At 42.0% G+C, this 16,818-nt stretch overlaps 1 protein-coding gene across 1 annotated transcript in view; it reads right to left on the reverse strand.

Annotated features, from left to right (window-relative positions):
- CNTNAP4 (contactin associated protein family member 4) overlaps positions 1-16,818 on the reverse strand; it is a 283,814-nt gene that overhangs the window by 92,109 nt on the left and 174,887 nt on the right. The window contains exons 4-6 of the mRNA XM_056848494.1: positions 9,362-9,509; positions 349-552; positions 32-216 (exon numbers count right to left, since the gene is read on the reverse strand). Coding sequence (XP_056704472.1) covers positions 32-216; positions 349-552; positions 9,362-9,509 — 537 coding nt within the window. The remainder of the gene's footprint in view (positions 1-31; positions 217-348; positions 553-9,361; positions 9,510-16,818) is intronic.

Below are 16,818 nucleotides of genomic sequence, written 5' to 3' on the forward strand. Positions count from 1 at the left end.
AAGTCTAATAAATGAAAGATAATTTTCACACCTCATAATCAAGGTCCAAATAATTGAATTCTCCCTTTGCATGAAAATGGTGAGTGTGTTTATCAACTGTAAAGTTCACTTGATTATTGAAATGTTCAATGAGGACTGAATGCCAATGCTGATCATCCAAAAGGCTACCCAGAGTGATATTAATCTGGGCATCAGCAGAATACATTTTAGCATCACCTTCAAGAGGAGAAAAACAAACTGTTAGGTCTGAGTTAATAAACAACATGGATACTGGAACTTACATAGTCAGTTCAAACTTTTTTTAAAAGGAAGATTATGAAGTACGTAGATAAACCATCTAATTGGTACCTATGTTGATGAGTAAAGAAAGCTTTCCATTAACTAAAGCCAAGGTGATATGATCTCCATTCTGTCCTTCTCTGTGGAGCAGGATCCCATCTCTCTGGATAGTTTTAAACTTCAGAGAAATTACATCTTTCAGTGCTGTTGTGGATTTGGGGTTAAACCTGTAGATCATCAAACTTTTCCCATCAAAATCTGCCACCTCAGACTCTAGAAGCAACACAAATATAGATCTCTTACAACAGGAAGACAAATATTGTATTTTATTTACCTTGTGTGATAATTAATGGGAAAGTCTGATACATATTCCCATACCACTCTATAAACAACATAATCAAAGTTGCTTTCCTATTGCATCTGTCATGGCTGTTTCCAGATTTGCCATATACAGATTGATCAAAAGGCAATTACCTGTGCTTTAGGCAAGGAGACATTTCAGAGGGACAATAATTTCAGTAGTAGTGGTGGTAGAGGAGGAAAGACATTTCATGTTTAGAGGGATCTATTGAATCTATCCCATTTACATTTAAAAAGGTAATTTATTTTAATTTATGGTTACTTTTTATACTTCTAGTAACCATAAATTGCATCCAAAGAAGCACAAGTGGGGCTCCATTCACAGAAATAATCTTTCCTGCCTTCCCTTGTCTTCTCCAGGTTCCCACAATCTGATCCCAAAACTGTTCCTGATATTCAGGACACAGCACAGCACAGCCCCTTCCCCGCTGCTTCCCATGGAGGAAATCTGCAGTAACCTCAGAACCCTCTTGCATAAGGGTAAGTGCCTTCTACTCATATATGGGCTATCATAGACAGACAGACAGATATGGGCTTACACCCCTAAGTGCTGCTGAGGAATAACTGTGTATGTTCTGAAGTATTGGGGGAACACAGTGACTGCCCCTGCCACAACTGGGCAAAAGCGCATATATAAGAGTTTCATAGTTTCAATAGGTGTCAGCATTTCACCCACAAAAATATACTTTCAGTTTCATGAATCATTATCTTGTCTCTTTCAAGGTCGTATGTATTCTCTGCACCAAAAGGAAAAAGATTTTTAGACCAACAATATAAAGTAGCATCTGCCACAATCCATTACAGCCTGACGTAGAAATATATGAAAGAACTGGTAATGGTGGAGTAAAGCTCATAGAGTATTCACACATCATAAGTAAAGAAGACAAAGGAGGTAATAGATCTTGAAAGATACATTTATGAAATAAATGAAGATGTAACAAAAAGCCCATGATATATCAAGTCATTTTTAACTCATTGACTGACTTCTAAGTCTGCTATCTAACTTTACTTAATATATTTTTAAAAATTGCACTACATTTTGGGCACAATGCACTAGGAGCCTGTGCAAGTGCCATTGAAACGAATCGACAATGTATGGTTGATTTTGCCCATAGCATACCCAAATACACTCAGATTGAATTATCACCCTTGCTCGTGGCACAAGTAACATCTAGTTTGGCCCTAACACCAGGTGAGATACACGTTTTTGGGGGATGAGATCGGAGCCAGCTGAAGTCTCAACCACAGGTGCTCTTTGAAGGAGATTGCTCATCCATGTGGATGAAGAAATCTCCTTCAGAAGCCTGGTAGTGTCAGCAGCTGTCGAAGCTGGTAGTTTTTATTTAGAGGGTACATCCATCCGGATGGGACTGGGTGAGCCCTGTCTTTTAATGACTCTTCTGCTTGCAGACTAGTCTTCTGTTGGGTGATATACCTGGAAAGTTGGTCAGACCAACTTGGCTCCAATTACCCAATCCCCATTTCAAGAGGCCCCAACTATGGGGCCTTAACAAAACCAGTCACAAAGAAAAAAATAAAAAAGGGGGGGGGAAGCACAGAGCCATGCCTCTGAGCAATAGGAAATAGCCTAACCTGAAAAGCCAAATATCTATTTGGCTTTTTCGGGAACTGGCTATTCCAGGGGTCTGCAAACTGCGGCTCCCGAGCCGCATGCGGCTCTTTGGCCCGTTGAGTGCGGCTCTCCGAACTTGGTTCGGAGCCCCTGCTCTCGAGCCCGCTCGCGCCGGCAGCCGGGCTGCAGAGCTGGCGTGCCTGAGAGAGAGAGCAAACGAGCGTGAGAGAGCAGTCGAGCGGGCGCACTGTCTCTCTCCCCCCCCCACCGCCATGGAAATGGCCAGGTCCCCCTTTCCCCAATTGCGCGATTGCTGGGCGGGCGGCTCGGCTGTTCTTGCCCCCCCGTCCGCCTATTAGCTGTTGGGCGGGGCGGGCTTCCTTTGGTAGACCTGGCCTCCGGCTGAGTCCATTGGGAGGCCATGTCTACCCACTGGCTTTCTTGGCGGTAGACCTGGACTCCGAGGAGGGGAAAAAGACCCCCTTCAGAGGTCAGGTCTACCAATTGGCTTCTATGGGCCTCCGGAAGCCAGATCTACCGCCAAGAAAGCCAGTGGGTAGACCTGGCCTCCCAATTGGAAGTCAGCCGGAGGCCGGTCTACCTATAGGCTTTTATGGCGGTAGACCAGGCCTCCAGAAGAGGACTCCAGATGGGAAGGGGGAAATGGCAGGGACTTACAATTTAATTTTTATCAATAAATAAGATCACTATTAATTATGATATCAAGTTTTATTCAGTGTACCTATAGTTTAATTAAGACTTAAAACTTTAATTAAAGTTTATTAAGTTAATAAAATGTGTACCTACCTATATAGTTTAAGTTTAAGAAATTTGGCTCTCAAAAGAAATCTCAAGTTCAACACCCGAACCTTAATTTGAGCCCAGAAACAGACTGTGAACCAGTATAGATAGGCCAAGACTGGAATGAAATGGTACATACAACCCACAACAGTCAACATCATGGCTGCAACATTCCGTATCAAATGAAGTTTCCAAACACTTGTCAAGGGCAGCTCCACCTTGATTTAACCAGGGTGTACACTACTGTGGCCAGACTTTTTCTGCCCAGGAAAGGTTGCAGCTGTCTAACTGGTTGAAACTGGTAAAAGGCTCTTCTGGCCACAGATGACACCTGATTATATGGCAGTAGACCTGGGTCCAAGAGAATCCCTAGACTAAGGACCTATTTTTTCAAGGGGGAGTGCAACCCCATCCAGGATAGGTGAGACCTTAAATCCTGGGTTAGACCTCCCACTCACCAGTAGCACTCCATATTGATGGGCTTAACCTTCAGTTTATTAGCCTGCATTCACTCCAAAAGTGCTTCCAGGAACCAGTTCAGGGTTTCTCCAGCCTCCCTGGAATCAGCCAGAAGCATGGGACAGAACTGAGTGTCATCCGCATATGTTAACCCTGAGTGTTAACCCAGCCCAAATCTCTGGATGTCTTCACATAGAAGTTTCATGTAGATCTTGAAGAGCATAGGAGAAAGAATCCCATAGGCCCAAGGCCAAGGGGCTAAGCAGTAGTCCCCCGCCCCAGTTCCCCTTTCTGAAACCTACCCTCCAAGTAGGCCCAGCCAGAACCACTACAAAATGGTGCTTCCCAATCCAAGCCCAGAAAAGCAGCCCAGAAAAATACCATGATCAATGGTACCAAATACCACTGAGAGAGTCAGAAGAATCACACCTCTTCTGTCCATCTTCTGCTCATCCATCAGAGCATCCTAGGCTGTTTCAATCCTATAACCTGGCCTAAAACCAAATTGGAAAGAATCCAAACAATCTGCTTCATCCAGGAAAGCTTGAAGTTGTTTAGCCACCACCAGTTCAATCACCACGCTCAGGAATAGAACATTTGAGACTGGTCTTCAGTTATTGAGCTCTACTGTATCCATGGTAGGCTTCCTTAGAAGTAGGCACATCACAGTGTGTTTCAAGGCTGGGGCTGTTGGAAATTCAGACTGTTCATAGCAAGTAGATTGCTGTAATCTATGTGACAGCCAGGTGACAGCTGGCATCACATGTCTGCTCAGTGACTTGGCAGTAAATCTGGGTCGAACTGGTCTGAGCAGGCTGAGACCTGGCCACTAGGCAGCTTAATGGTGATTGGCTGCTGGACAGGGCCAGATATGATTATATGCTGTACAGTACTTGTATAGGTGTGGAGTTGTGGAATGGAAATGCTAAGCGGAGCACTTTGTCACTGTGAATAAAAGGGCACTGGTTTTATACGTGCTGAGTCTGCTGTTTTCACTCGCTATTGGGCTGAATAGAACTTCTAACACACGCGAATAGGGGCAACCACCCCTTCTCCCAAGGAAGCATTAATAACCTTTTGGACTCAGCAAATTTAAGTAGATAGGAATGACAAGGGTCATATAAGCAGGCAGTAGGCCTAAAACTTCCAAGAATCCTGTGCACATCTCAGATTGAATAAACTAGAAAGTATCAGAAATGGCTGGACAAGTCAGCACCCTGGCAACATCTGACCCTGTCAATGTTAATGTAGCATCCAAGTGAGAACGGATGTGATAGATTTTACATCCCTGCCTTTTAACCAGCCATTAATATTCAGCAGAACCCTACCAGGAATTGTTTTTTTTTTATTTCCTCATGCCAGTAAATTGAGTTTTACTTTGGTAAGGACAGTTCAAAGGAGGACACTGGAACTCTCAGGGCATCCATCACTTTTTTTTTAATCAGCACATTTCCACCAAGAAAATTAGACCATTAAAACTGGGACATCAAGTCAGTAACAAATTACAAGTTCAATCTATTTTTAATATGTTGCCATCCATCCTTGGCACAGGGCAGCTGATAAATAAAAATCAATTAATGAATTAATTAGCATTACTGTTTGTGTCTCTACTCTCACCACTAGCAATAAAATGAAATCCATCCACACTAACTTGTGCATTATCCTTCTTAGATTTTCTGTTTTCTGACCTTCACATTAAAAAAATCAAACAGAAGTAAGCAAAAATGTGAATGTAATTTATTAAAAGAAATGCCACTAACATTACTACATCAATTAGCAAAGTTTGAAGCTTTCCTCTAGCCTAAGAAGACTTCATCCAGTTTAAGTAGTTCTTCTGTTGATGAAAAGCAACTTAAGCTGCAGGAAGACTCCTTAGTTTGGAGGAAGTCTTCAAACTTTGCTGAGCTGAGTGGTAGGGTACAAGCCTACAGCTTTATTTGTACTCTATTTGTGATATGGACAAATGTAAGCTTGTTAGGTTTAATTTCCAAGAAGATTGTATAGTATTCCAGGAATTTGTTATTGCTATATATCTCTGCTTCAACTAATGTGCCCTGGTTACACAGTCCTCCATCAACCCTGCACAATTGACCAGGGAAGAGGTGTGGCTGTTATCCTCTGTAAATCCTTTACTTCTACAGACTTCCAGTGCAAACTATCACTGGTATTGACTATATGCTCCTTCCATTAGGGATTAAGGATAGATTAGGCATTCTTCTTGTCAACTGGCCACCTAGTTCCCCAGTGGGCCCCCTTTATGAATTTGAAGTATTGTCAGATGTGGTCCTGGAGACTCCTAGACTGTTCTGAGGGACTTCAACATTCATGCTGAGGAAACCTCATCAGGACTGGCCAAGATTTATAGCCTCTTTGACTACCTTGGGTCTTTCCCAAATTGTGACTGGCCCAACACATGAAAGAGGTTACACCTTGGACTTAAATTTTTGTAGCAAGCCTTTGAGGGAAGGTTTGGTTTCAGGGCTGGAGATTTGTACTGAACCATGGTCTGATCGCTACCTACTTAAAACCAAAATGAATGTGACCCAAAAACCACACATGAGAGGGGTGCTGGTTAAAATGGTCCAGTCATAGAGGCTCATGAATCCTACTGGATTCTAGAATGCTCTGGAGGATTTTAGGATTCCAAGCATGTGTTCTGTTGAGGATGCAATGGAAATGTGGAATGTGAAGCTCCTTGACGACACCAACAAGTTTGCCCCTCACCAACCTCTACTGCCCATGGGATGAAACCCATCCCCCTGGTTTACCATGGAGGTGGGTGATCTGAAAAAGGATAGAAGATGTCTAGAATGGAGCTGGTGGAGAACTTGTACTGAATCTTACTACAGAGCTTATTGTAAGATCTATGAAGTGGTGGTGACAATGGCAAAGAAAAGTTACTTCTCTACTATTATACCATCAGCGAGTTCACATTCATCCCAGTTGTTCAAGGTAGCTCAGAAATTGCTGATGCCTAAATCTGAGCTTGTGATATAACAAGAATAGACCTGTGATGCTTTTGCCAAGTTTTTTGCTGATGAAATATCAAGAATACAATCTGGATGTCAGTTATAACACCAAAAGAAAGGCCTAATATACCACTTGGGCTATTTATGAATCACTTTTTGACTCAATTTCCATGATGGATGTTGGCAAGATACTGGGATCTGTGAAGGCCACTTGTACCCTAGATCCTGGCTGCTAAAATCATGTAAGGGCCACATCAACACACCCTTAGCATCTATTAGAATCAGTCACTAACTCAGGGCACCTTCCCTCAGCCACTCAAAGAGGCAGTTATCATCTGCTACTTATAAAACCATCCCTACCAGAAAATGATGTGGCCAGTTATCACCTGGTCTCTAATCTACCCTTTCTGGACAAAGAGCAGTAGTGAACCAAATCCAAGTTTTCTTGGATAACTCATCTGGCTTCAGGCTGAGCTATGGGACAGAGAAGGCTCTGCTAACTTTAGCTAATGACTTCCATCTGAGTGTAGACAAAGGGCCAAGCCTCTCTGTTGCTCTTATTGGATTAGTCAGGTATCAGGGGATGGGCGTTGAACTAGTTCAAACCATTCCTCACGGAGTCCAGTTGCCAAAGTGACCATTTTCTCCAGGGGAACTCATCTCTATCGGCTGTAGGCCAGTTGTAATAGCAGGAGATCTCCAGATAGTACCTGAAGGTTGGCAACCCTAAGCAGGGTATTGGTGAAGGGTGAACTGCCAGCACATTAGTTTGGGGTGCACTTGTTTTGGATTGGGGCCACATCAATGGCAGCCAGCTTGGGTTTGTCTGGCCTAGACATACAGTGTATTGGTCTGTGGCAGTCCAGTGCCTCTTTGATAATGCAGTGTGCTTTGTTTTTTACAGGTTTCTTACACAGGCTGGTCAGGGTGTGCATGCTAAGGGACACTTCATTGTTTTCTGGGTGAAGAGAATGGCAGAACTCAGTGCTGGAGGGACACAGCCAGTCATTCCCCCTTTGGCGAACATCCAGTGGTGTGGCAAGAGGGTGATGTTCTGGGACCAGCTCCACCAGGTATTGAGAGAGGGAAGTCAAGGTTATAGTGCAAATAAAGGGTGCTGCATTTGTAATAAGGGCAATTAGGGACCTCAGAAGAATTTGGGCAGACTGCCCCAGAGTGTTGCTGGTTTGGTTGGAGCTCCTCCGAAACTGGGTCTGGAGGGGTGCCATTAAACCTCTGGTGAATGAGAATGCTTGTCATAATGCCAATATGTCCATCAAAAAGCAGTGTTGGGGATGGGCAGCTTTTGTACCCCATTCATCCATCCACCATGATATGCTGCATCTGTATATAAACGAAAGAGGCCACCTATCTTGAGTATGTGTGTGACATTTACCTGGCTGATCTTTGTCAAGGCCTGCATGACATAATAGCTATCAGGTGGGGCAAAGGTGGGGCATAATAGCTATCAGGTGGGGCAGGAATAGGGCATGTTGCTTTGGACAGGTAGAGTTGACTAGCAAGCACTCTGAGACATCTCCATGAGGGAGGGCATGTCCAGACCAGGTCATCATATGCCTTGCAGCTGGGCATACTGTGATGGAGTGCCATTGGTGCTAAGCAGAACCTTTAGAATCAGTTAGTAGACTTGCAGCACATCAGGGGAGAGGGATGAAGCTGGGCACCTCAATGCACATATGGCTGCGCAGGTGGTGATAAGCAAGGACAGCGCAAACCCTGGCCAAGTTTGGAGCCAGAGTGGATCTGTCCAGAAGACAGACCACGGGGATGCCTTGTGCAGCCCACCCTCAAAATTGTCAGCTTATTGATATAAGCAGTTATGCAAATCAACTGTTTATGTAAGTTGAATATGGTTAAAAAAAACCAAACTAATTGGACCCAAGCTTGGTGTCTCGTGTCTTAATTTGGTGGTGGGGGGGGGGGGGAGTGTGCCAGGGCAAATAAGCAATCCTAATGTGATTGTGAAGCCTGATATTTCAAGATTCTTTTATCCGTAGTATTTTGCCAGCAAACAGGAGTGTATGTTTGTATCAGTAAACACATACACACATACACAAATACTGATACAATCAAAGTATAAATAATCACATAACAGTTGCTTTTTGAAGAGTCACATTGGTAATAGGAGTAGGAGAGCCTTGAAAAGGAGCCCCAGAAACAAAACACTGCAGCAAATTGAGTATGTTCCAATTCCATGTTAATTAAATTACTAAGCTGGGATTCCGGAAATCTAACTGTGACTATAGTACTTTAAAATTTACAAGGAGTTAAGCTTTCTTCACAAATGTTACTGAAGTTTACCAAAATGGAAACATACTAGAAATTAAGGACAATTCCATTTCTGAAATAATGATGATTTTTGAAATTGACACTACTAACACTGGCTTATACTGTTAGCACAATATTAATAATCATACATGATATGGTCATTTTTTCTATAATATGAACTATGATCTTGAAAAGCAGCACTTCTTTTATTTATTTTTGTAGCCAACATTCTGTTAAAATCACTTTATGAAGCCAAGACTGGGGATTTTTATGGAGGACAAATGTAGCCAAAGTTATATATTTAAAACTAATACAACAGGGAGAGAGAGAGAAATTATTATACAGCCAAAATCTACATTTGCAAGAGAAAATGTATAAGTGACGTTTCCCCTTAAATTAGAATGATTGAGAAATATTCTGGTTCATTACATGGTACCATTGACCTCCATATGCAAATAGCAAGATAATAAAGAAAAGTGAAATGCTGCTTCAGAATACGAAAATACAGAACTCATGTAAAATGTCTTGTAACAGACAAAGCCAATTAATATGACAAATTGAATTTTATTGTCATTCTAAAAGCTTCTATAGCTAAGTAACTCAGCTTATTTAAAAAAGAGCTATTACTTACTATAAGCACAACCATAGACCTCAATCCGCATTCCAATCCTGCCATTTGGGTTCCAATCCAAAGGAACAAACCGGAGAAATCTCGCTTTGATGGAATGCTGGAGCTTATAATACACCACGCTGTCTGCATTTGTGTTTCCTGAAAAAGCCTAAAAGGGATATTTTTAAAAGTCAACTTTTGCTGTGTGGTTTAAGTTTGGTGTTAACTCTCCTGCAAATGAAAACCATCACACAAACACACCTTCATGCAGTTAAGATTCTATGCAAAAAAAAATCAACATTGTGTACATATGGCACAACCTAAGATACACCTACAAAATGAAGCAAGAAAAGTTAATTCTGACCCTATCCAATCTTCTAAAATTTGCATTATGGCAATGGGATCAGGACTACTACACTTACTTTCATTTAAACTATCTTCTTCATTTCAACTTTCCTTTGTCAGAAATGAGTACACTGTTGTTGTTTTTTACTTGATTATACCAAGACTAGTTGCTGCAACAAATTAATGCTATAGATGAGGTATATCCGTCTCAGATAGGTATGTGCATATGTATGTTCAGTACCATTTATGCTCATTATCACTCAGAGGCAATAGGGATATATTAGGAAAATATTAATATTCATTACATCAAATGTGATCAGATATAAGCCAAACTCAGAGAATACTAAAGCTCCCCATGGACAGATCTCTATCTAAGGGGAGCAGTAACCATTGCCTCTTGACATATCTCTCCATCAGGGATTGATTGTCCCTGGGATTAAGAGGGAAGAAAGTGCACAGGCAGAGAAAGCTGGCAAATTACATTTCCTTCACTGTGGGTTTACCTGAAATCCATATCTACCTGTCTTTGGGGATACTTCAAACTTCCCAATAGTTGGAATTGATGAAATGGGCTCTTTCCAGCCCACACTAGTCAAAAAGAGAGCAGCACTGTTGACCAACTGAAGCATTACAGTGCATTCCTGAAGGGGGGGCAAATGCTCTTAAAAGCTGGCATGACCCCTACGCCAGCATCCGTGCCACTTGAGCCATGCAAATTGGCACGGACACTGGCATTGGGGCACTTACGCCAGCCCCCCTGGACCAAGGTGGCAGCGTGGCCCTCAGACACCGGTGCAGCCTCCCACCATCATCCTCCCAGTGCAAGTTCCTGTACTGGCGTTCACGAAGGAGTTCCAGGGATGGAGCTGCTTTTAGGCAGCCTCCAAACCCCTTTTGCCCTGGTGGTCCTGTGTCACCTTTTTAGGTGGCACAGGCCTACTTTTTTCCTGGGAAAAAAAAACTTTTTCCCTGTTTTTATTTTGGAAAAAAGGCTTCCCCCCCCCACGGTGGCCAACCAGCCTCTGAGGAAGCTTCTCAGCTGCACTGCCCTGGCCGCCATGGTTCACCCCTCCCCCAGGAATGCACTGTTATAATAGTTTGATCTGGAAACAAATATGATTAGGGGCATGACTCAGCGGCAAAGTATTTGCTTTGTACACAAAAGGACTAGTTCCTACTATCTTCATTTAAAAGGATCAGATAGTACACATTGTTAAAGACCTTTGCCTAAAGTCCTAGAGATCCTCTACCAAAGTAGATAATACATGGACTTGATAAACCAATGATTCGACTCAGTATAAACCAGATACACATGTTCACGACCAAGAGGAAACGAGGGATATACAAGTGTTAATAAATACATTAATGAAGTTATAGAAGACAATGGAAAGGTCTCTGTGGTCCAGTAAAAGACAAAGCACATTAAATAGAGAAAGTAAAGGTAAAGGTAAAGGTCCCCTGTGTAAACACCAGGTCATTCCTGACCCATGGGGTGATGTCACATCCCGACGTTTACTAGGCAGACTTTGTTTACGGGGTGGTTTGCCAGTGCCTTCCCCAGTCATCTTACCTTTACCCCCAGCAAGCTGGGTACTCATTTGACTGACCTTGGAAGGATGGAAGGCTGAGTCAACCTTGAGCCGGCTACCTGAAACCAACTTCCGTTGGGATCGAACTCAGGTCGTGAGCAGAGCTTGGACTGCGATACTGCAGCTTACCACTCTGCGCCACGGGGCTCCTATAGAGAAAGTAGTCCTAGTCATAATCACTAACTGATGTTTCAGAGGCAAGGCTGGATCCAAAAGAACTTGATTCTTCCAGGAGAATGTAACCCCATTTAGAAATGTCATTTTTGAAGACAAATGGTTTGCGGAGTCCCTCAAAATCACAGTCCATTTCTGGCAAAAAGAAGGACATGACATCCATTTGGTTCCCACTGTGATTGGTTCTATCATTTAAAATCACAACAGTCTACTATTCAAGTGTTTTGTTCCAGCTTTATACTTTTGATACATTAGAGCATGTTTCCTTAAATAAATACATATACAAATTTAAATACAAATTTAAATCTCCAATATATTTGGATTATCTAAAAGCTACTTAATATCAGAGTATGCAACACATTTAAAAATGAAAACAGAAGGATAATTTACTAATGATTCTGGTGCTTACATGTCTGATTCTATCTTTATAAGGTAGTGATGTCAAACTATATAATTCTAATCACATAAGTGTCTGTATTATGGTAGGAACCTTCTCTCTCTCTTCAGGGCAATTAATATCAATGAACAGCTTCTGAATAGACTCATTAGAGCTAACCTGTAATGCTGCAAGGTCTTGCAACTCTAAATGCTTAAATGCGTTCAGTGTCAAACTTATTATTGTAAGAGGAAACAATACCAATACAGGAAAACTGCCACAACCCTGTCCAGACTTTTTCATCTCTTACAGTCCTTGTTTGCAGTTACTCAAGTATGAAACAGCTGTTGACTTCACCAGTTAATTTGCTGACTGAACCAGAACCCAGGCCCCCAGCAGTTGAAGCACTGAGAAAAACAAAATGTTCCATTGACACTCATTTAGGGTAACTGTATCTCAAGAAAATTAAATGTTATGTTTTGAATTCATAATGCATATTTCACAGTTATATCATAATAGTCCAAAAATGTGTTCTTAATTTAAAATCAGACACCAACTGTAATAATAGGAAAGAAAATCAACCTGTCCTTTAAATTATTCTACTATTGGTTTGAAAATCAGGATCCTCCAACTGTTATTTTCAAAGAATAATGTGTTGGAACCAAACTTCTGTGAGTTCAGTGAGGCTCTCAGAAGGGGTCTGTCTTCTCCCACCAGTGTCCCTTAAAAGAAGCCTCTAAAGGTTAGAAACTTTTTTTTTTTAGGTTTATTTTTATAATTAAGGGGATTCAGAAGGGAAAAGAAGGGAAGGATAAAAACCGTTTGATATACAAAAACAATATAGCAAATTCAATGGAAAAATAAACTTAGTCGAATACAATACCATATAACAAGCATGAATATTAATCAAGTAAAATAAAATATATCTGAATATGTAATTGTAAAAAAAATATAAAAATCAATCAGATTATCTACCTATTACATAATAGAAGTATATTATACCATTTGAAAACCCAGGAGTTACATGACGAATGGTTGGAACATAATGGATAAAACATTGCCTATTACTCGTTCTAGTACTATTTGGTATATATCAATCATTTGATTAACTGAAAGTCATGTAAATGTAAAATGATTCCCACTTTTCGTCAAATTGTTCTGTAAGTTTGTTGTGATTGGGGTTCAGCATAAAAGTCATTTTGGCCATACTGGCGTAGTCTAGCAGTTTTTCTTTCCAGTCATCTCTTTCGGGTATTTGCATTTGCTTCCAGGTTCTTGCCAGAACCGCTCTGGCTGCCGTTGTAGCATACTTAAAAACATCATGAAATCTCAAAGGCAAATTTGATGGGACCATATTGAGCAGGAAATATTTAGGGTCTAGTGTTATTGGAGTATTGGCGTAAATTGTTCTCTCCCATCTATGAGCTCTCATGTCATTTGTGAAAACATTTGCACAAAAATCGGATGGGACAACATCCAACTCTTCTCAGTGTAGCCCGTATGCACACCTGACCCCTGTAATGTTCTCAAGGGTCATGCCACCCTCCAGGACTTGCTTTTTCTAGGAGAATGGACAGGGGAGGTGAAAATTACAGATTCTAAAGAATATAAACTGGGTCAGCTAAATGCATTTCCCAGCTGTCTTACAAGCCTATTAAAAACTACATATACAGTCCTATTAAATGAGTTCAATAGAGCTGAAGGAAATCTGAGACTGATTTTTTTTCATTACTTCTTTGTTTTAGATGGATTAGGGGATGGGGTTCTATTCCACCACTAATGATTGCCTAGAGAATATCATGTTTGACTCTGGAGAAAAGTGCTTTGGGGCCTGATCCTACTTACTCATGGCAAAGAATGGCAAATAGTTACTGTAACCCAGAACACAATTCCAAATAGAGAGGCATAAATAGCATGGTATAATTTCAAGCTTAATTGCTTGATGAAGCAGGAGGTGTTCAGGAAACTAGCGTAAAATAGTTCTAACTGTTCCTAACAGAGAAATTTGAAATTTGGAGACTGCTTATCAGTCCTATAGGTTGCTCACTGGATAGTGGTCCTCTATTGCCCTTATTACTTAGCTTGTACTTAGGAAAATACTACAGAGACATGACTCTTGTGTTCTCAGCATGTTGATGACAAGTCTGTACCTCTTGTTCTCATCCACATTGTTCTACCATCTGGATAGTTATTGAGAGCAACTTTAGAAGTTATTAAAAACTTATATTAAATTATTAAAAACTTGTAATATCTACAAGGTTGGCTTCAAATCCCCACACACTGTTAGGTGCACAAGCTGCTAATGCAGAAACAGCTTGTATTTCTGACCACAGGAGCAGATCAAAACTTGCTCTGACCTCTGGCAATCAGTGCACAATTTTAAGGTTTAAATATGGATTTGTTTATTTGAAAGCATAACAACATGAATATTGTATCAGAGCAGAAAGCCATGCATGCATTTTAAAATGAGATTGTTTCTAAGCAGATCAATCCAATGCAGTATAGTTGCTAGAATGCTTGAGATGAGACCCAGGGTCAATGAAACTCATAGATGACCTCATGCTAGTCATTTTCTCTCACCCTAATTTATCTCACAGGTCAGTTGGGAAGATAAAGTGGAGGAGGGAGAATCATGTGCATTGCTTTCAGTTCCTTGGAAGAAAGGTAGAAGTCTAACTAATCAATAACAACTCTTCATAAAGAAAGTGGTAAATAAAAGAGCCCATAAGAGTTGCAAGGGGAGGAGATTCTATATCCCATCAGATTTTGATAGCTTGGCCATTTACCACTCTTTTGCAAAGATCTGTCACCCCCTTTTGTCCCTTCACTTTAGACAGAAGGTTCAGGTTGATAGAATCCCACTCACCCAATTCTCCTTTGAAGAATGGGGGGGGATCATGCGACAGCTGCAGGTGGTGGGGGTGCGCTATCAGCCAGAAAGCCACCTGCCCTCCCTGCCTTGCATGCCGAGGCTGCTGCTGCAGAAGCACATGGGGTAATAGATCCTTGCACCTGGCACATTGAGCACACTGCCTGCTGCTGCCCTGGCCAAAGCTGCCAGCTGAGCCACTGGGCAGCCAAAGTGGGTAAGAATCCCCCCTTATCACATGACCCATGAGGCTTCTGTGTCCAAAGTGACCATGGGCTAGCCTGGAGCGGTGCAGGTTTTTAAGGCTGGTCAGAGCAGGAGGTGGATATGTGTCCATGGTTCAGTGGCATAGTGGATCCCACTCTTCTCCATCCATGCACATGTTTCCATGGTGCTGTAGGCTATCAGGTGGGTGAGGAGGTTCCTTCTCCCCACCACCTCTATAGCCACCACCTCAGCCACCCTAAAAAAATATTTTCCCCATTGGCTGTCCCACCCACAGTGCTCCTTCTCTCCACCTCCCCAACTCAAGCAGTGGCTCCCCCTACTCCACTTCCTGCTACATGCACTGGGAAGGTGGGTGCTGCCTGGCTAGTGGAGACACATTTGTGTGCAAACACAGACAATGATCCCCCATATGTGGGGATTTAAACTCCACCCTCCATTAAAAAAAAAAGTTCAGATTTTACTGCAAGCCTGGGGAGGGGTGACCCAAGTTTGCAGGAAAATCTTCCTTCTGTGTAAATTGCCCCATTAATGGATATAAGGACTCACAGTTGTCTATTATAATATGCAAGTTGGAACCCACAAGGACTTGTGGGAGACATCTCATTTCCCCTTCCCCCACTATTTCCTCTTTCTCTTTCCTGAAAGCCCCCATAGCCTCTCCCGTTTATCTGCTTCCTTCTCTCCCTCTAGGGTTGACATCCTCTAGGTGCAGCATTTGAGATCTTTTGGAATCACAACAGATCTCCTAACTACAAAGATAAGTTCCCTCTTAGAGTTGCCAGCTTCATGTTAGAAAACTCCTGGAGATTTGGGGAGGAGCCTTCAGGTAAGGTTTTAGGAGGGAAGTGACCTCAGCAGGTTATAATGCCATAGATTCCACCCTCCAAAGCAGTCATTGTCGCCAGTAAAACTGATCTCTGTCATCTGGAGAGCAGTTGTAATTCCGGGTGATTTCAAGCTATCACCTGGAGGTGATTTCAAGCTAGTTCTCCTGGAGAAAATGTCTGTTTTCTGCCCTTCTGGCAACCCCCATATCCTGTCCCTTTTCCCTGACTGATTCTGTCTTTCACACTCATTCACCAACCTACCTTTTATCTGTAGGGTTGCCAGGTCCCTTTTCACCACTGGCGGGAGATTTGGGGGGCAGAGCCTGAGGAGGGTGGGGTTTGGGGAGGGGAGGGACTTCAATGTCATAGAGTCCAATTGCCAAAGTGGCCATTTTCTCCAGGCGAACTGATTATCGGCTGGAGATCAGTTGTAATAGCAGGAGATCTTCTGCTATTACCTGGAGGTTGGGGAGAAAAAAGGCACCTCTGTACTAATACCACGAGGTTAGGAAAACAGTACAGGATAATATATATACACAAAGTGCAAATTTTATGAGCTACTGAGATGAAACAAGGACCATATACATAACACATACAAAGCACAAATATATACAATATATACAATCCGCATAAAGCAGAAATGATTCCAAAGGTCTCAACAGAGTACCAGGTAAGTATTAGTATTGTAATCTTTGTGTATAAAGTCCATATAAAGCCACAATCATCAATGGATACGGCCGTTTCAGATCTACAGCAGTGGAAATCTTTCTTCAGTCCTTCAAGAAAGTGCTGTTATACATTCATAATTCCTTCCCATGCAGGGTAAGTACAATTTGTTTCAATCAGACGTCAGCAAAGTACATCACATATTGACTCCACCTTTCTCCACAATGGGGACCAAAGCTGCTTACATTATTCTTCTCTCCTCCTTTCTATCTGCAGAACAACCCTGTGAGGTACAGTAGGGTGAAAGCAAGGGACTGGTCTAAAATCAACCAGTGAGCTTCCACAGTAGGGTTGCCAACCTCCAGGTGGTAGCTGGAGATATCCCACTATTACAACTGATCTTC

Source organism: Euleptes europaea, chromosome 4 (genome assembly GCF_029931775.1).
Source record: "Euleptes europaea isolate rEulEur1 chromosome 4, rEulEur1.hap1, whole genome shotgun sequence".
In the NCBI taxonomy this organism is placed as follows: Eukaryota; Metazoa; Chordata; class Lepidosauria; order Squamata; family Sphaerodactylidae; genus Euleptes; species Euleptes europaea.